This window comes from Vulpes lagopus, chromosome X (assembly GCF_018345385.1).
Source record: "Vulpes lagopus strain Blue_001 chromosome X, ASM1834538v1, whole genome shotgun sequence".
NCBI classification, from domain to species: Eukaryota; Metazoa; Chordata; class Mammalia; order Carnivora; family Canidae; genus Vulpes; species Vulpes lagopus.
Window position 1 is genome coordinate 49797497 of NC_054848.1, and position 21716 is coordinate 49819212.

Genomic DNA, 21716 nt, shown 5'->3' on the forward strand with positions numbered 1-21716 from the left:
GTCTTCCTCTGTGAGATTTCTGTTCATGTCTTTTGCCCATTACATGATTGGATTGTTTGTTTCTTTGTTGTTGAGTTTAAGAAATTCTTTATAGATCTTGGATAGTAGCCCTTTGTCTGATAGGTCATTTGCAAATATCTTCTCCCATTCTGTAGGTTATCTTTTAGTTTTGTTGACTGTTTCTTTGGCTGTGCAGAAACTTTTTATCTTGATGAAGTTCCAATAATTGATTTTTGCTTTTGTTTCTCTTGTCTTCATGGATGTATCTTGCAAGACGTTACTGTGGCCAAGTTCAAAAAGGGTGTTGCCTGTGATCTCCTCTAGGATTTTGATGGACTGTTATCTCACATTTAGATCTTTCATCTATTTTGAGTTTTTCTTTGTGTATGGTGTAAGAGAATGGTACAGTTTCATTCTTCTGTATGTGACTGTCCAATTTTCCCAGCAGTGTTTAATGAAGAGACTGTCCTTTTTTCCAGTGGATAGTCTTTCCTGCTTTGTCGAATATTAGTTGACCATAGTGTTGAGGGCCCATTTTTGGGATCTCATCCTGTTCCATTGATCTCTGTGTTTGTTTTTGTGCCAGTACCACACTGTCTTGATGACCACAGCTTTGTAGTACAACCTGAAATCTGGCATTGTGATGCCCCCAGATATGGTTTTCCTTTTAAAAATTCCCCTGGCTGGGGATCCCTGGGTGGCGCAGCAGTTTGGCGCCTGCCTTTGGCCCAGGGCGCGATCCTGGAGACCCGGGATCGAATCCCACGTCGGGCTCCCAGTGCATGGAGCCTGCTTCTCTGCCTGTGTCTCTGGCTCTGTCTCTCCTTCTATCTCTCAAGAATAAATAAATAAAATCTTTTAAAAAAAAAAAGATTAAAAAAAAATAAATAAATAAAATAAAATAAAAATTCCCCTGGCTATTCGGGGTCTTTTCTGATTCCACACAAATCTTAAGGTGATTTGTTCCAACTCTGTGAAGAAAGTCCATGGTGTTTTGATAGGGATTGCATTAAATGTATAAATTGCCCTGGGTAGCATAGACACTTCACAATATAAATTCTTCCAATCCATGAACGTGGAATATTTTTCCATCTCTTTGTGTCTTCCTCAGTTTCTTTCAGAAGTGTTCTGTAGGAAATTCAGAGATTCAAAGAAAAATGTATATGTTAATTTAAAAGGTCTTCCCCCTGATGTTTATACTTTTAATTACGGCTTTAATATTTTTTTATAATTCACTAAGTATGTGAAAATTATTGGCAACTGTGGTATAGTGACAAGATCTTTTGATTTGTAGTCAAATAACCTGAATTACAATTTTAGTTCTACCTCTTATTTACAATATAAATTTGTGTAATTCACTTCATCTCTCTGAGCCTAAGTTCTTTTATTTATTAATTTTTTTTCTAAGTTTAATTTCAGTATGGTTAACAGACAGTGTTATGTTAGTTTCAGGTGTACAATGTAATTAATCATCAATCCTGCACATCACTCAGTGCTCATGATAACTGTACACTTTAATCTCCATCACCCATTTTTCCCATCCCCACCACTCATCTCTCCTCTGGCAACCATTAGTTTGTTCTCTATATGTAAGAAGTCTGTTTATTGGTCTCTCTCTCTCTCTCCCTTTTAAACTTTGGTCATTTGTTTTCCTTCTAAAATTCCACATAAGAGTGAAATTGTATGGTATTTTTCTTTGATTGACTTATTTCACGTAGTATTATACTCTCTATCTCCATCCATATTATTGAAAATCGCAAGATTTCATTCTTTTTATGGCTGGGTAATATTCCATTGTATATATACCACATATTCTTTGGCCATTCATTTATGTGAACTTCAGTTTTCTCATTTATAATATGGGATAAATAATCCATATCTCATAGAATTGTTGTGTGAATAACGAGGTAATAAATGTGAATGTACTTGGTAGACAATAAAATGTCATAATATGAGGGGAAAGTGTATCAAATGAGCACTATGGGAACCAAGAGGTGTTTCTTTCAAAAAAAGATTAATAAAACTGACAAACACCTCACCAGACTTATTAAAAATATGAGAAAGGACCTACATAAATAAAATCACAAATGATAGAGGAGAGATCACAATTGATGCCACAGAAATACAATTACATTAGAATGTTATGAAAAATTATATGTCAACAGTTTGGGCAATCTGGAGGAAATGGATAAAATCATAGATATATATAAGCCATGAAATTGAAACAGGTAGAAATAGAAAGCTGAACATATCAATAACCAGTAAAGAAATAGTATCAGTAATCAACAAACTCCTGACAAAGCAGTCCATTGCCAGATGGATTCACAGGCAAATTATACCAAATATTAAAAAAATAATATCTTTTCTTCTCAAACTCTTCCCAAAAAATAGAAATGGAAGGAAAACTTCCAAAATCATTTTATCAAGAGACCTTTACCATGATTCCAAAACCAGACAAAGATTCTAATAAAAAAGAGAACTACAGGTCATTATTCCCAATGAAAATGGAAGCAAAAATTCTCAACAAAATACTGGCAAATTTAATTTAACAATACAGTAAAAGAATCATTCACCATGATAAGTTGGGATTTATTCCTGAGCTGCAAGTGTGGTTTAATATTTACAAATCAATCAACATGATAAACTAGTTAATAAACGAATTGATAAGAATTATATTATCCTCTCAGTAGATGCAGAAAAAGTATTTGAGGAAGTACAACATCCATAATCGATAAAAAAAAAAAACACCCTAAACGTGGTAGAGATTACAGGAACATACCTTAACATCATAAAGGCTATATACAAAAAGACCCACAGCTAATATCCTCAATGGGGAAACCCTAAGATAAAAAAATAAAATAAACCCTGCAAATCAAAGGAAACAATCAACATAACTAAAGATAATCTTAAGAATGGAAGAAGATATTTTCAAATGGCATATCTGATGTTTGTATTAAAAAATGTATATAGAACTTGTCAATACCCACCTCCCCCAAAAAATATCCAGTCAAAAAATGGGCAGAAGACATGAATATACACTTTTTTCCCAAAGAAAATATCCAGATGGCTAAAAGACACATGAAAAGATGCTCACCATATCTCATTATCAGGGAAATACAATCAAAACTAAAATGAGGTACCACCTCATACCTGTCAGAATGGATAAAATTAACACAAGAAACAGCAGGTGTTGATGAAGATGTGGAGAAAGGAGAATCCTCTTGCATTGTGGGTGGGAATGAAAACTGGTATAGCCACTCTAGAAAACAGTATGTATGTTCCTCAAAAAGTTAAAACTTGAACTACCTTATGACTCAGAAATTGCACTACTAGTACTTAGCTAAAGGATAAAAGAAGACAAATTCAAAAGGGTACATGCACTGCAATGTTTATAGCAGCATTATCAACAATAGCCAAACTATGGAGATAGCCCAAATATTTATTGACTGATGAATCTATAAAGAAGATGCAACACACACACACACACACACACACACACACACACACACACACACTGGAATATGACTCAGCCATCAAAATAATGAAATTTTGGCCTTTGCAAGGAAAATAAGTCATACAAAGATAGATACCATATGGTTTCAGTTATGTATAGAATTTGAGAAACAAGACAGATGAACATATGCAAAAAAATGAATCAAACCGTAAAGCAGATTCTTAACTACAAGGAACACACTGAGGGTTGCTTAAGGGGAGGTGGGCAGCAGTACAAGTTAAATGGGTATTGGAGATTAAGGAGGACATTTTTTGTGATGGGCACTGGGTGTTGTATGTAAGTTATGAATCACTAAATAGTTATGTTTATAACTATTATAAATAGTATGTTAACGAAATGGAATATAAATAAAAACTTGGAAGAAGAAAAAAAACCATCAAATTTTATAATAAATTAAGAGTTTCAGAATAACTTTTCTCAAAAGATTGAGACTCAACAATTTCCACAGTCACATTGTTTGTACATGATAGAACCAGAAATCCAGCTTTGGACTGTGTGTCTCTAACCCCAATATTCTGTCCACAACACCAAACTTCCTACATGGTTTTATCCAGCCTTACAATAAGTGGAATTTATATATGAAATGAATTTAATGTAAATGATTACTGAGAAAGGAAGATGGTGGCAGAGTAGGAGTACCCTAGGCTTGCCTGTCTCACTAACACAACTAGGTAAATAAGAAATAATCCTAATTCCCCAAAATATATGTGAAGACTGAGAACAAACTCCATAGCCAAAAGGAGAGAAGAAGCTACATCAAAGACTGTAGGAAGTGTAGAGATAGGGTTTAGGGGAGAAATAGATTACAGGTTCTCTGGAGGGAAGGAAGCTCTGGTCTCAGAGAAGTGCAAGAGAATGAGGAGCACACAACAGAATGCATAAGGAGAATGTTTCTCCAAAGTCATTGGACTGGAAAATGAGAGGGATTGAATTTTCATATGTTCTTACAAGCAGCAGGAGTTAAAGCATAGAGTTTTAAAGATCAGTGGTTGGGATAAGGTACAACCACCTGGTTGTTATAGAGGCCAGAGGGTACTCTACTGTTCCTAGAGAGAAGGCAAGCAAACAACCCAGGAGTAGACAGCATAGAAAGAGTGATCTGAGCAATGTCTGGGGGCACACAGTGGAGATATTATTCACTCTTCTTGTAGCGGTAGTGTTCATGAAGATGAGAGGTAGTGTTCATGAAGATGCCTCTCTGGAAACAAAGGAGCTGGCCTGTGCCATTTCCCTCCACTGCACCTTAGCATGACACAAAGTCAACTGTGGGAAGCAGTGCAGCACCAACACTGGCTGCTTAACTTGCATACACCAGGCCTGGCATCCCTGCACTCTCTTGGGAATGCCCCTCAGTCTAGCTTGCCTCAGCCCCAGTGTAGCAGCCCCTCATCCTGAAGACCAGCACAACCCCTGCCCACACCATGTCTCCTTTCTTTTTCTTTTTTAAATAAATTTTTATTTATTTATGATAGTCACACACACAGAGAGAGAGAGAGAGAGAGAGAGAGAGAGGCAGAGACACAGGCAGAGGAAGAAGCAGGCTCCATGCACCGGGAGCCCGACGTGGGATTCGATCCTGGGTCTCCAGGATCGCGCCCTGGGCCAAAGGCAGGCACCAAACTGCTGCGCCACCCAGGGATCCCCCATGTCTCCTTTCAAGAGAGTTCTGCAGGGCCTCAGTTCTGGTGCAGATGGTATCACATCCCATTTTATTTATTTATTTATTTATTTATTTATTTATTTTTTGAAATTTCAACATTTATTAGGCAATGATATTAAGGAATTCTTAACCACTTTTTTTAGGTGTGTAAAGTTTTGTGATTATGTCTTTAAGAGCCCTTTTCTTGGAGAGATGCATTCTGAAATACTTAAGATATAACCCAATGTCTGAGATCTGCTCTCAAATAACACAGGAGGGCGCAGGTGGGTTGTGGGTAACTGGTGGTGAGAGCCGTGAACAGAATCCACGGGGTTCACTGGTGACCACTACTGTATGTCCGGAATTCTTCCTAATTCAGTATCGTAGAAAGAGACTTGGCAAGGTCTGAGCTCCTGCTTCTACTTTCGGTACAACCCTAGACTTCTCCCCAGTTCGAGGAGCGCTCATGTCTGAGTTGTCCCAGCTCCCCACCAAAACAAGAGCAGGAGAGGTTCCAGGAAGGAGAAATGCTCCAATGGGGCGGGCCGTGGGGGGCGGGAGAGGGTCCCGCCCGCAGCTTCGCGCTCCTCAGTGGCTCAGCGACTTGCGGCCTTTGAGCATGCAGCGAAGGATGACCTGGACGCCAGCTGGCGTGCTCAGGCGCCGGATCCAGCCGTGTTTGTGCTTGCGTTTGATGTTGCTCGGCTGATACTCGTTGCCACGCGCCTTACCCCGGTTCTGCTGTGTGGCGAGGAGTCCCCAGGCGTCGGGAAGCCCGGGCCAGGCCCGGGGCTGGAGCCACCCGACGCGACCCAACTGGCGACCTACGGATCCCATCAGGAGAGCCATGTCCGGCCGCCGGGCGCGACGTCCTCGCGCCAGCTATTCCAAAGTGAATAGGCTCCGCAGCTGCGTTAACGAAAACTCCTGGGAAACGTAGTTTGTCCTACACGGAGCCCGCGTGGCTGCCGGGTCCTCCAGGAGTGGTCGTTCTGCGCCCTCTCACATCCCATTTTAAAGGAGACTGTCACACACCTAGTTAAAACTAGCCACATTCAGGTCAGAGACCAAACACAGCTCATAGCAGTGAAGGAGAGCCACCACAGATGACTGGCCCAAAGGGATAGAGCAGCTAAAACACAACAGAAGAGCACACAAGCACACAGAAGAGACACACACTGAAGCACCCAGCACAGGGCACTACATGACCTCTTCTTCATAAGGTCATTACTTGTAGAAGCAAGAGACATAACTGACTTTTCTAACACAGAGAAGATGGCAGAGGCAAGACAAAGTGACAGAGGAATTCACCCCAAATAAAACAATAATATAAGGCCATGGCCAGAGATCTAAGCGAAACAGATATAAGTAAAATGCCTGTTGGAAAATTTAGAGGTGGGCGGGGGGTTGGGGTGACTGGGTGATGGGCACTGAGGGGGGCACTTGGCGGGATGAGCACTGGGTGTTATGCTATATGTTGGCAAATTGAACTCCAACAAAATATATATATATATATATATATATATATAAATGAATTATACTAGATAGAAAAGGTAAAAGAAAAAGAAAAAAAATTTAGAGCAATCATCATAAGAATACTCACTGAGCTGGGGAAAAATAATAGAAGAAATCAGTGAGACACTTACCACAGAGATAGAAGAATTAAAAAAAATAACCAAAAAGGAAGAGTGGAGACTGGAAACATCTTTGAGGCAGTGAACAGCAGCCTGGAAGAAGCACAGGTATGAACTAATGACATAGAAGACAAAGTATAGGAAAGTATTATTAAGATGAACAAAAGTATTGAGGAGTTATGGAATGCAAGAATAGGCTTAGACAAATCTGTGACTCCATAAAATGTAATAATATTCATATTATAGGAGTCACAGAGGACAAAGAAGAGAGAAATGAAGGCAGGAAATGTATCTGAAAAAAGACTAGATGAGGGGCACCTGCGTGTCTCAGTCAGTTAAGTGTCCAATTCTTGGCTTTGGCTCAGATCATGCTCCTCCTACAGTTGTGATATCAAGCCCCACATCAGGCTCTATATCAAGCATGAAGTCTGCTTCAGTCTCTTTCACTCCCTCCCCGCTACTCTTCTCTCCACTTGCTTGTGCACTCTCTCTCTAAAGTAAATAAGATCTTTTAAAAAATAATTTTAAAAAGACTAGCTGAAAACTTTCCTGATCTGGGGAAGGAAACAGATACACAGATCCAGGAGGTTCAGAGAACTCCCACCCAAATCAATAACAGCAGGCCAATATCAAGACATATTGTAAAACATAATGATAAAGAAAGAATCTTAAATGTAGCAACATAAAGGAAGGCCATAACTCACAAGGGAAAACCCACAACACTATCTGTAGATTTCTCAACAGAATATTAGCAAACCAGAAGGGAATGACATGATATATTGAAAGTACATATTGGAGGGGCACCTGGATGGCTCAGTTGGTGAAGCACATGAATCTTGATCCTTTGGTCATGAGTTTGAGCCCCACATGGAATGCAGAGATTACTTAAATACTTAAATAAATAAATAAAACTAAAAAATAAACTAAAGAATGGGAAAAAATCTGCAGCCAAGAATAATCTATCCAGAAAGGCTTTAATTATCCTGAACAATAATTCAGGAAAAGGGAGAGATAAAGAGCATTCCACACAAACAAAAATTAAAGTTAGTGACCACTAAACAAGCCCTGCAAGAAATATTAAAGGAGATATTTTTTAGTGCAAAGGAGAGCAAAAGTGATAAACACAAGAAATGTCAGTGAAGATCATCAGAAACAACAACAAAAATAGTAATAAAATTGTATCAAGTACATTTCTATCAATAATTAATTTGAAAGTAAATTGATCAAACACTACAATCAAAAGACATAGCATGTCAGTATGTTTTTTTCATAAAACAAGACCTATATATTCTGCCTACAAGGGAATCATTTTGGACCTAAAGACACCTGCAGATAGAAAGTGAGAGGATAAAGAAACATTTATCATGCAAATAGATGTCAAAAGAAAACCGGAGTGGCAATATATGTATCAGACAAACTAGACTTTAAAACAAAAATGTAGTAAGGGACAAAGAAGGGCACTATATAATCACAAAGGTGACAATCCAATAAAAAGATCTAACAATTTTGAATATTTATGTAATCAAAATGGGAGCGCCAATATTTTTAAAAATAATGAAAAACACAAAGCAACTAATCAATAATAATAGAATAATAGAATAATAGTAGAGGACTTTATTATCGCACTTACATCAATGGACAGATCATCTAAATGAAAAGGCAACAAGAAAACAATGGCTTTAAATGACACACTGAGCCAGATGGAGTTAACAGATGTATTCAGTACATTCCATCCTAAAATAGCAGAATACATATTCTTTTCAAGTGCACTTGGGACATTCTCCAGAATAGAACACATGTTAGGTAAGCAAAGAGGCTGCGACAAATAAAAAAATATCGAAGTCATGCCATGCAACTTTTCTTTTTTTTTTCTTTTTTCTCTTTATTTATTTTTTATTGGTGTTCAATCTGCCAACATATAGAATAACACGCAGTGGTCATCCCATCAAGTGCCCCCCTCAGTGCCGGTCACCCAGGCACCCCCAACCCCCGCCCACCTCTCCTTCCACCAACCCTAGTTCGTTTCCCAGAGTTAGGAGTCTTTCATGTTCTGTCTCCCTTTCTGAATATTTTTTATATTCCCCAAATGAATGAGACCATATAATGTTTGTCCTTCTCTGATTGACTTATTTCACTCAACATAATACCCTCCAGTTCCATCCACGTCAAAGCAAATGGTGGGTATTTGTTGTTTCTAATGGCTGAGTAATATTCCATTGTATACATAGACCACATCTTCTTTATCCATTCTTCTTTTGATGGACACCGAGGCTCCTTCCACAGTTTGGCTATTGTGGACATTGCTGCTATAAATATCAGGGTGCAGGTGTCCCGGCGTTTCATTGCATCTGTATCTTTGGGGTAAATACCCAACAGTGCAATTGCTGGGTCATAGGGCAGGTCTATTTTTAACTCTGAGGAACCTCCACATAGTTTTCCAGAGTGGCTATACCAGTTCACATTCCCACCAACAGTGCAGGAGGGTTCCCCTTTCTCCACATCCTCTCCAACATTTGTTGTTTCCTGCCTTGTTAATTTTCCCCATTCTCACTGGTGTGGGGTGATATCTCATTGTGGTTTGATTTGTATTTCCCTGATGGCAAGTGATGCGGAGCATTTTCTCATGTGCCTGTTGGCCGTATCTATGTCTTCCTCTGTGAGATTTCGGTTCGTCTTTTGCCCATTTCATGATTGGATTGTTTGTTTCTTTGCTGTTGAGTTTAATAAGTTCTTTATAGATCTCGGATACTAGCCTTTTATCTGATAGGTCATTTGCAAATATCTTCTCCCATTCTTTAGGTTGTCTTTGAGTTTTGTTGACTATTTCTTTTGCTGTGCAAAAGCTTCTTATCTCAATGAAGTCCCAATAGTTCATTTTTGTTTTTGTTTCTCTTGCCTTCATTGATGTATCTTGCAAGAAGTTACTGTGGCCAAGTTCAAAAACGATGTTGCCTGTGATCTCCTCTAGGATTTTGATGGAATCTTGTCTCACATTTAGACCTTTCATCCATTTTGAGTTTCTTTTTGTGTATGGGGCAAGAGAGTGGTCTAGTTTCAGTCTTCTGCATGTGGATGTCCAATTTTCCCAGCACCATTTATTGAAGAGGCTGTATTTCTTCCAATGGATAGTCTTTCCTCCTTTATTGAATATTAGTTGACCATAAAGTTGAGGGTCCACTTCTGGATTCTCTATTCTGTTCCATTGATCTATGTGTCTGTTTTTGCCATGCAACTTTTCTGATCACAATGCTATGGAACCAGAATTCAACCATCAGAAAAAAAATGTGGAATGACCACAGATACATGAAGGTTAAACAATATGCTACTAAGCAATGAATGGATCAACCAGGAAATCAAAGAGGGAATTAAAAATAAACACATGGAAACAAATGAAAATGAAAACATGATGTTCCAAAACCTTTGGGATGCAGCAAAAACAGTCCTAAGAGGGAAGTGTACTTGCAAAACAAGTCTACCTCAAGAAACAGGAAAAATCTCAAGTAAACAAACTAACCTTATACCTAATGACACTAGGAAGAGAATAACAAATGAAGCCTGAAGTCAACAGAAGGAAGCAAATAATAAAGTTCAGAACAAAAATAAATGTTACGGAAATGAAAGAATTTCAAACCTATGAAAGGAACCAGGAGCTGGCTCTTTGAAGAAATTAATAAAATTGATAAACCTCAAGCCACCCTTATCAAATATATAAGAGAAAATATTCAAATGAAATCATGAATGAGAGAGGAGAAATAACCAATACCACATGAATTAAACAATTATGAAGGAATATTATGAAAAACTATATGCCAAAAAATTGGACAACTTGCAAGAATGGATAAATTCCTTGAAACATATAAAGTACCAAAACTGAAACAGGAAGAAATAGAACTTTTTTTTTCGGAAAAAGATATTGTTTTTATTCAAGTAACTGCAAATAGGAAACCAGATGGGGGACCCCAGGATGGGACAAATAATGAGTACCTCCTCCCCAGCAGAACAGGGGGAGAAGGTGGCCCCTACACCCTCGACGGTCAATACAGGCCCCCCCTCACTCTGCTGCAACACCCTAGGGACAGAACTCCACCTTCCCTGGGACTGGGGTGGTAGGTAACTCAGCCTGCTCTGCCCTGGGGCCCTTCCCCTAAGATTCTTGGAGGAGGGGACATGGGCAGGACAAGAGGAGGCAATGAGGATGAACATTTGGCGCTGGTTGCAGCAGCAATGACAGATGTCTAAGAATGGAAACATTGAACAAAAACAACACAACTGTCCAGAGGTAGTTTGTGAACAGAGGAAAAAATGGAACCAGAACCTTGGTGGATGGGGAGGAGCAGAAGGGTGAGAGTGGGCAAGGCTAGCTCCTTGTTATCAGTGTCCCATGTGAGGAAAGGGGATACTGAAGCCGAGGCGGAAGCACATGGGGTTAGGCAGGGTCTCTAGCCCACCTCAGGTGGCTGTCACAGGGAACGTGGACCTCCTGAGCCTCACCAGGATAAGGGGGGGGATGCATTTCCCTCACTGCAATAGATTCCAGGGAGGAAGGTGAGCTGGAGCCCGTTTAGAGGGTAGGGGGGATCAAACCCCTCCTGCCTTCCTTCCTGTGCCCAAAGGGGGCTGTCTGACCCAGAGCAGAGACCAGGCAAGGTGGGAAGGAAGAGAAGTGGGTGTGAGCCACACCTAGTGAAACGCAGGTCAGTTGGGGGGTATCTTGGGGCCGAGCGCCCTTCCCCACTGGCCATACCTGCTGCTGCCAGTGCTGTGGAGTGGGGCAGATCAGAATGAGATGGGCTCCTGGGCCCCTTTTAAGGCCAGGGGAGCCCTCCCAGGACCCTTAGTGGGAAGCCAGAGGAAGAATGGGGAAGCGGAAGGGACTGAAATAGAACTCTTAAACAGACTGATAACCAGAAAAACAATTAAGTCAATGACGATGTCAGAAGATTTAGGGGACCCTAAGCTTGTTTTGTCTCTTGTGTTTGAGCTGTGTTGATAGGTATTGAATCATTCTGAACACCTAAAACATTAATCAGAGTGCTGAGAGAAAAAAAAGCTGCAAGTATACAAGTAGAAAAGTGACCACCTTTTGAAAGGTAGGAGTTGTGGAGGGTTGAATTGGGGGTGATATAGCTGTGGATATGATACCAGGGAGACAGCCTGCAAATGGATACTACTGTAAAGTATTGTAAGCAGCAGAACACAAAATATGAACTTTTAGATGTCTTTGACAGTGGGGGAGGTGCCTGGCTTAAAGGTGCTCAGGTGGTGGAGTGGGGCAGAAATTCAGGTGTGACATCATAGTCTGAAGATCACCTGGGTTTAAAGAAGAACAAAGGGTACCAACATGCTGCACTGTTCCTAGGCATAGAAGTGTGGAAGCTGGCTGAGAATAGCAGGTCTTGGTGCCAGCTGTCTGCTCTGTTTTGCCATAAACTGAGAACCACTGCGTGGTCATGTAAGTGATTTCCTGGGATGGGCCAACAAATGGCAAAAGTGTGGCAACAGTCTCCCTTGGCAGGAATGGTGTAGCTACAGGCTGTGAGAAGCCCCTAAAATTCGGAGTTTTGAAACTCAGCCCTGTGCTTGAGATAAAAATGCTTAGACATAGGGTGAACATAGGATTTTGAGGGGGAACTGGAGACACAGTGATAGTTTGCTCTTCTATAAAGGCTCACTGAAGAGTTAGGGTGTGAACTTTCAGCTCTGGGACTAGAAGGTGGGGCACTGCCCCACCCATCAGCACTGAAAACCTTCAGGGAGCAAAACAAGGGCACCTAGGGAAGCTGGAGCTGCTTAAACCAAGCCCTGACCCACTGTGTCCTGAAGGCACATTTCTACTAGAGTAAGTCCATTTGAGAATCAGCAGAACAGGACCCCCCCCATAAGACCAGCACAAACAACTTTCCAACCCTAAATTTACTTATCATAGAATGCTGCAAGCCTCAGCTCTTGGAGAAAATAGGATCTAGATTCCTTTTTACTTTTATTCCTTATTTTTTATTAGAATTTTTTTCAATTCCTTTCTTAAAATTTTTATTACTAAATTTTCTTAATTTTATTTGTTTTTTACGATTTTATTTACTTATTAATGAGAGACAGAGAGAGAGAGGCAGAGACACAGGCAGAGAGAGAAGCAGGCTCCCTGCAGGAAGCCTGATGTATGACTCAATCCCAGGACCCCAGGATCACAACCTGAGCCAAAAGCAGACATTTAACCACTGAGCTACACAGATGCCCCTTCAATTTTTATTTGTATATCAATTTTATATATTTTTAATATTTGTTTACTTTCATTTTATTTTATTTTTAAAATTTTTTTTAGGGGGAATGATTTTTTTTAGATTTTATTTATGTATTTTAGAGAGGGAAGGAGAGGAAGAGAGTCTTAATCAGACTCCACACTGAGCATGGATCCTAATGTGAGGCTTGATCTCAGGATTCTGAAATCATGACCTGAGTTGAAACCAACAGTAGAACACTTAACTGACTATGCCACCCAGGCACCTCAGGATGAAGATATTTTTAACAAGCAGAAAAAAACACACCCAAGATCCAGTTTTGGCAGATTGTTTTTTTTTTCTTTATTTTTTGTTTTGCTTTGTTTTGTTTTTATTTCTTCTTTTTGTTTTATTGAAAAAATGATGAGACAGAAATTCGCTCCAAAAGAAAAAATGAAGGACTCAATCAGTAAAGATACAAGTAGGATGTCTGAACTAGAATCGAAAACAACACTTATAAGAATACTAGCTGTGCTTGAAAAAAGCATAGAAGACACTAAAGAATCCCTTACTGCAGAGTAAAAGAACTAAGATCTAATCAGGAAAAAAATTAAAAATGCAATCCCAAATGAAGGCCATAAAAACATGTACAAAGCAGAAGAACAAATCAGTGGTATAGAGGAGAAAATTATGGCAAATAATGAAGCTGAAAAGAAGAGGGAGAAAATGGTAATGCACAATGAAGGTAGACATAGAGAACTCAGTAACTTCTTAAAACATAAAAGCATTCATATCATAGGAGTCCCAGAAGAGGAAGAGAGAGATAAAGAGACAGAAGTTTTATTTGAACAAATTGTAGCTGAAAAATCCCCTAATCTGAAGAAGGACACAGACATTTAAATCTAAGAAACACAGAGAACTCTCATTAAATTCAACAAAAGCCAAGCATCATCAAGGCATATAATAGTGAAATTCACAAAATACACAGAAAAGGAAAGAATCCTGAGAGCATAAAGGGAAAAAATTCCTTACATACAAGGAAAGATAAGCCAGGTATGCAGCAGATCTGTCCACAGAAGTTTGGCAGGCCAGAAAAAAGTCAGGAAATAGTCAATATGTGTAATGGAAAATATATGCAGCCAGGAATTATTTATCCAGCAAGACTGTCATTCAGAAAAGGAGAGAGACAGAGTTTCCCAGAAAAAAAAACAAAACGTAAAGGAGTTCATTACCAGTAAACCATGCCTGCAAGAAATTGTAAGGGGTAATTTGAGTACCAAAGACCAAAAGTATTAAAAACTAGAAAAGACCAGAGAACATCACCAGAAACACTAACTCTACAGGTAACACAATGGCACTAAATTCATATCTTTCAATAATCACTCTAAATGTAAATGGACTAAATGCTCCACACGAAAGACATAGTGTATCAGAATGGATTTAAAAAATAGATCCATCTATATGCTGCCTAAAAGATACTCATTTTAGACCTAAAGACACTTGTAGATTGGATGTAAGGGAATGGAGATCTATCTATCATGCTAATGGATGTCAAGAGAAAGCTGAAATAGCTATACTTATAGCAGACAAACTATATTTTAAAACAGAGTGGAAAAAGAGGTGAAGGGCATTATATCATAATCAAGAGGTCTATTCATCAAGAAGATCTAACAGTTGTAAATATGCCCCAAACTTGGGGACGCCCAAATATATAAATTAATTAATAATGAACATAAACTAATTGATAATAATACAATAATAGTAAGGCATTTAATATTCCACTTACATCAATGGGTAGATCATCTGAGTAGAAAATCAACAAGAAATCAATGGCTTTGAATGACACACAAAACACTCTCCAGAATAGATCACATACTGGGCCACAAATCAGTCCTCAACAAGTAAAAAAATGATCATTCCATGAATATTTCAGACCATAACGCTATGAAACCTGAAGTCAACCACAAGAAAGCATTTGGAAAGACCAAAATTCATGGAGGGTAAAGAACATCCTACTAAATAATTAATGGGATGACCAGGAACATAAAGAAGAGATAAAAAAAGATACATAGAAGCAAATTTAAATGAAAGTGCAACAATCCAAAACTTTGGGATGAAATCAAGGCAGTCATCTGAGGGAAGTGTATTGCAATACAGGCCTACCTCAAGCAGCAAGAAAAGTCTCAAATACACAACCTAACCTTATACCTAAAATATATAGAAAAGAAACAACAAATAAAGCCTAAAGCCAGTAGAAGGGAAATAATAAATATTAGAGCAGAAATTAATAATATAGAGACAAGAAACACAGTACAACAGATTAATAAAACTAAGAGCTGGTTCTTCAAATGAATTAATGAAATTGATAACCACCTAACCAGTCTTATCAGAAGGAAAAGAGAAAAGACTAAAATAGATAAAATTATAAACGAAAAGAGATCACACACAACATCACAGAGATACAAGCAATTCTAGGAAAATGCCATGAAAATTACATGACAACAAAAGGTGCAACCCTGAAGAAACGGCCAAATTTCTAGAGACTTGCAAAATACCAAAACTGAAAAAGGAAGAAATAGAAAATTTGAGCAGACCCATAACCAGCAAAGAAGTTCAATTATTACTCAGCAATTAGAAACGACAAATACCCACCATTTGCTTCAACGTGGATGGAACTGGAGGGTATTATGCTGAGTGAAATAAGTCAATCGGAGAAGGACAAACAGTGTATGTTCTCATTCATTTGGGGAATATGAATAATAGTGAAAGGGAATATAAAGGAAGGGAAAAGAAATGTTGGGAAATATCAGGAAGGGAGACAGAACATAAAGACTCCTAACTCGGGGAAACGAACTAGGGGTGGTGGAAGGGGAGGAGGGCGGGTGTTGGAGGGGAATGGGTGACGGGCACTGAGGTGGACACTTGACGGGATGAGCACTGGGTGTTTTTCTGTATGTTGGTAAATTAAACACCAATAAAAGTTAATTAAAAAAAAAAAAAAAAAAGAAGTTCAATTATTAATAAAAAAAATCTCCCAACAAATAAAAGGCCTTGGCCTCATGGCTTTCCTGGGGAATTCTATGAGACGTGTTAAGAAGTGTTAATATCTATTCTTTGTGAATGGTTCCAAAAAATACAAAAGGAAGGAAAACTTCTAAACTCATTCTTCAAAGAGAACATTAAATTGATTCCCAAACCAGACAAAGACTCCATGAAAATGAGAATTATAGAACAATATCTCTGATGAGCATGGATGCAAACATTCTCAATAAGAATCTAGCAAATCAAATCAGCAGTACATTAAAAGAGTTATTCAAGTGGGATTGAATAATTTAATCCCAATCAAGTGGGATTTATTCTGTGCTGCAGGAGTGATTGAATATCTGCAAGTCAATATGAAACACCAAATTACATCTTATTTTTAAATTTCTTTCATTTATTTAAATTCAATTTGCCAACATATATTAATTACAGCACCCAGTGCTCATCCCATCAAGTGCCCATCACTCAGTCATCGCATCCGTCCACTCTTCTCCCCTTCCACAACCCTTTGTTTGTTTCCCAGAGTTAGGAGTCTTTCATGGTTTGTCTCCCTCTCTAATTTCCCCCCCTCTGCTTTTCTCCTTTCCCTTAAAGCCCCTTTCACTATGAAACACCATATTAATGAAAGGAGAAGAACCATATGTTCTTGTCAATAAGTGCAGAAAAATCATTTGATAAAATACAGTATCCATTCCTGACAAAAACCCTCAAGAAAGTAGGGATTGAAGAAACACACTTCAACATCATCAAGGCCATATGTGAAAGACCCACAGCTAATATCATTCTCAATGGGGAAAAATTGAGGGCCTTTCCCCTATGTTCAGGAACAAGACAAGGATGTCCATTCCCACCATTACTACTTACCATAATACTTGCAGTATTAGCCTCAGAAATTAGACAACAACAAAAAAATGAAAGTCATCCAAATTTGCAAGGCAGAAGTCAAACTTTCATTATTTACAAATGACATGATTCTCTATTCAGAAAACCCAAAAGACTCCACAAAAATTTGCTGGAATTCATACATGAATTCAGCAGAGTCACAGGATAGAAAATCAATGTGCAGAAATCAGTTGCATCTCTATACACCAATAATGAAGCAGCAGAAAGAGAAATTAGCATTTTTGTCATAAAAATTTTTACAGTTCGAGACTTCAAGTTATATTACCAAGCTGCCGCAATCAAAACGGTATGTGACATTTAAAAATGGCATATACACAATAGCCAAACTGTGGAAGGAGCCTCGGTGTCCATCGAAAGATGAATGGATAAAGAAGATGTGGTTTATGTATACAATGGAATATTACTCAGCAATTAGAAACGACAAATACCCACCATTTGCTTCAACGTGGATGGAACTGGAGGGTATTATGCTGAGTGAAATAAGTCAATCGGAGAAGGACAAACAGTGTATGTTCTCATTCATTTGGGGAATATGAATAATAGTGAAAGGGAATATAAAGGAAGGGAAAAGAAATGTTGGGAAATATCAGGAAGGGAGACAGAATATAAAGACTCCTAACTCGGGGAAACGAACTAGGGGTGGTGGAAGGGGAGGAGGGCGGGTGTTGGAGGGGAATGGGTGACGGGCACTGAGGTGGACACTTGACGGGATGAGCACTGGGTGTTTTTCTGTATGTTGGTAAATTAAACACCAATAAAAGTTAATTAAAAAAAATAATAAAAATGGCATATATATATATATATATATATATATATATATATATATATATTAGAACAGAATAGAAAGCTCAGAAGTGGACCCATGATTATATGGTTGACTAATCTTTAACAAAGCAGGAAAGAATATCCAATAAGAAAAAGATGATCTTCTCAAAAAACTGTTGGGAAAACTAGACAGCAATGTGCTATAGAATGAAATTGGATCTTTTTCATATACCATACACAAAAATAAATTTCTTTTTTTAAATAATGAATTTATTTTTTATTGGTGTTCAATTTGCCAACATACAGAATAACACCCAGTGCTCATCCCGTCAAGTGCCCCCCTTAGTGCCCGTCACCCATTCACCCCCACCCCCCATCCTCCTCCCCTTCCACCACCCCTAGTTCATTTCCCAGAGTTAGGAGTCTTTATGTTGTCTCCCTTTCTGATATTTCCTACCCATTTCTTCTCCCTTCCTTTCTATTCCCTTTCAAAATGGATTGAAGACCTATATGTGAGACCTCAAATGTTAAAATCCTAGAGGAGTACACAGGCGTGTACTGTCAAATAAAGGCTCACACCTCTTTGACATTGGCCATTAGCTACATCTTTCTCGACATGTCTCTCAAGTCAAAGGAAACAAAAGAAAAAAATAAACTATTGGAAATTTATCAAAATAAAAAGCTTCTACACAGCAAAGGAAACAATCAACAAAAGTAAAAGGCAACCTATGAAATGAGAGAAGATATTTGCAAAAGACAAATCTGATAAAGGGATAGTATCCAAAATATATAAAATATATAAAGAACTTATAAAACACCCCAAAAATGAACAAACCAGTTAATAAATAGGCAGAAGACATGGAGAGACATTTTTCCAAAGAAGATATCCACATAGCCTTCAGATACATGAAAAGATGCTCAACATCACTCATCATCAGGGAAATACAAATCAAAACTACAATTAGACCACACCAGTCAGAATGGCTCAAATTAACAACACAAGAAACAACAGGTGTTGGTGAGGATGCAGAGAAAGGGGAACTCTTTTACACTTTAGTGGGAATGCAAACTGGTGCAGCCACTCTGAAAAACAGTATGGAGTTTCCTCAAAAGTTAAAAATACAAGTATCCTATGATTCAGCAATTGCAGTACTAGATTTTTATCCAAAATATGTAAAAATACTAATTCAAAAAGATGCATGCACCCCAATGTTTATAACAGTTTAATCTACAATAGCAAAACTATGGTAACTACCCAAGTGTACATTGATCAATGCATGTACAAAGAAGATGTAAGATATACATCTATAGGTAGAGATATAGATATATATCTTAAATATTTTTAAAATAAATTAAATTATTAAACAATTATATATACATATATATACATACATATACACATATGTGCAATGGAATAATGGAATATTAATCAGCCATGAAAAAGTGGAATATTGCCATTTGGAATGATGTGGATGGAGTTTGAGAGTATTAGGATGAGTAAAATTAATTAGATAAAAACAAATACCATATGATCTCACTTACATTTTGAATTTAAGAAACAGAACAAAGGAGCAAAGTGAAAAAAGAGTGAGAAGCCAACTAAGATGTAGAGAACTATAGAGTACAAACGGTTGATTATTGGAGGGACATGGGTGAGGGAATAGGTTACATAGGTGATGATGATTAAGGAGTGAATTTATTATAATGAGTATTGGGTGTTATATATAAATTTTGTATTACTATATTGTACACTTAAAACTATTATACTATATGTTAACTACCTGTAATTAAAAACTTTAGAAAATTTCTTCACATTTGAGACTGATACTGCTAACCATATTAAAGCAATCACACAGATAGAATGCAAATGCTTGGGCAGCCCAGGTGGCTCAGCAGTTTAGTGCCGCCTTCAGCCTGGGGCGTGATCCTGGAGACCCGGGATCGGGTCCCACGTCGGGCTCCCTGCATGGAGCCTGATTCTCCCTCTGCCTGTGTCTCTGCCTCTCTGTCTCTGTGTCGCTCATGAGTGAATAAATGGAATCTTTAAAAAAAGAATGCAAATGCTTCTTTCATAGCCCTATGGATTATGAAAGATTAAGGAAATAGTATTTGCAACACACATTAAGATGATCGAAGAAACTAACTACAGAAGCATAATATTTAGACCTATCACCCTCATACATGCAACATAATCAATAAATAAATGATGGGATTAAAGAAGATACCTATTTATCTAGGGATTATGTATCACATTTACTGTGTTGGTATAGACTTCTGTATCCAAAGTCTGTGGCCACTTCTGTACTCCCTACTTTTCCTTTCCTATCTTTCTTCCACTACCTCCTCAATAATATAATTGCAGGCTTTATGGATCTTAAAGTACGTTATCTCCATCGATGAGTGGAGTGGCTGCTTGTTTTAGGTTTCATAGGAACAACAAAGGCCACCAATGGAGAATTTGTGTCTAAAATCATTATGAATAGTGATTTCAGAAAATGGGGAGTCTATGTGTTAAAATAGAAGAAAACTCAATTTCTCTTATAAATAAATGGTTTATGAATGTGGAAGCCATTAATTTGCTAATTTACATGTTCAAATTCTAATCAGATCCTACAAAAGAGATTTAGGTATATTAGATTAAAAGGCTCTAGACAATGAGCAATAAGAAGTCTACTGTCACAAAAGTTTGCATTCCAACACTTTCCACTCCATGGAAAAGTAGATATCAGATATTTTCTATGAATGCAACTCTGTTGAAGAGGCAACAGAACTTAAATATATGGGCAATGACCTCCTGGGGATTGCAGCCTGATGGGAGGCACAGAGAGATAACTTGCATCTACTATCATATTCGACAAGGAAAACTAGCTTGTGAGTCAGGAATGTTATTCTCATTTCACAGGGAACTCATGTTCAGAGAACTTAGGCATCTTGCCCAAAGTCACACAGCTAGTATGTGGCAAGATCAGGATTCAAACTCATTTTTTAGATTTTAATTGTAAAATATGTGTATTTATTTATACAACACACAGGGTAAGATAAACAAAAAATAAGATTTTAGTAGTAAAATGTATAGAATATACTTTAAGTACAATAGGAATTCAGATAAAAGTATTATGAATTAAAATTTTATCTGAATCAGTCTGTTTTCCTCATGAAGGATATGGTTCCTACATTGGGCTTGTAGATTGTCTAATTAGATTTTCAAAAGGAATGAATAAGCCTGTCTCTGAATCTGTTTCTTCATTTGAAAAACAGATATAGTGTTATCTACTTCTCCACTGTATCATTGCTATGGTTGAGTAAGATGGCATATGTAAAAGCATTTAGTAAATTACAAAGCAATAAAGGACTGGTTGGGCTTGTGAAAGGATCAACATGCCTTTGGCTAAAGATTTACTACATCCATCCTTGGAAGAGACAAAGAGAAAAACAGAAAGAAATGGCTAGCTCAAAGCCCAGATTCTTATTTTATGGATGTAAAATGTCCAGGTTGTTACAAGATTATCATGGTTTTCAGTCATGATCAAACAGTGGTTCTTTGTAAAGGCTGTTCAACAATGTTGTGCCAAGCAACAGGAGGAAAGGTCAGACTCACAGGATGTTCATTTAGAAGAAAGCAACACTAATGATCCACACAACCTCCTGAATTTGTGTTATGTGGCAGAAAGCCTTATCAGTTCAATAATTCCAGTTAATCCAGCAAGATGATATAATTATCTTTAATTTTGTAAGGTATACAACAGTGATCTCATATATTCAGTGTCAGTTTTTCAATAAAGTTTAATTTATGGGCAAAAAATCATTAAACCATGTAAACTGTTATTAATATTTACTCAAGTATGAAAATGTGAGTGCATGTGATTAGTCATTTATCTCCCAAATCCTGTTAATTTTAAACAATAGTGCCACATATTTTTTCATTAATCTTATAAATTGATTTGTATTCATCTTTTCTTTTACTTTAAATTTTTTTTCATAATGTTGTTGAAATAAAATTGTTA

At 37.8% G+C, this 21716-nt stretch overlaps 1 protein-coding gene and 1 pseudogene across 1 annotated transcript; one reads left to right on the forward strand and one right to left on the reverse strand.

Annotated features, from left to right (window-relative positions):
* Positions 1-5726: 5726 nt before the first annotated feature.
* Positions 5727-6119, reverse strand: LOC121482362 (39S ribosomal protein L34, mitochondrial-like). The gene has a single exon (XM_041740277.1). The coding sequence runs from the start codon at positions 6000-6002 to the stop codon at positions 5742-5744; it is 261 nt and encodes an 86-aa protein (XP_041596211.1). The 5' UTR covers positions 6003-6119; the 3' UTR covers positions 5727-5741.
* A 14971-nt stretch (positions 6120-21090) lies between these two features.
* On the forward strand, positions 21091-21341 carry LOC121482364 (annotated as a pseudogene).
* The last annotated feature ends 375 nt before the right edge of the window (positions 21342-21716 follow it).

Coding starts and splice junctions, on each gene's coding strand:
- LOC121482362 (XM_041740277.1), bottom strand. CDS start 6,002: ATGGCTCTCCTGATGGGATCCGTAGGTCGCCAGTTGGGTCGCGTCGGG.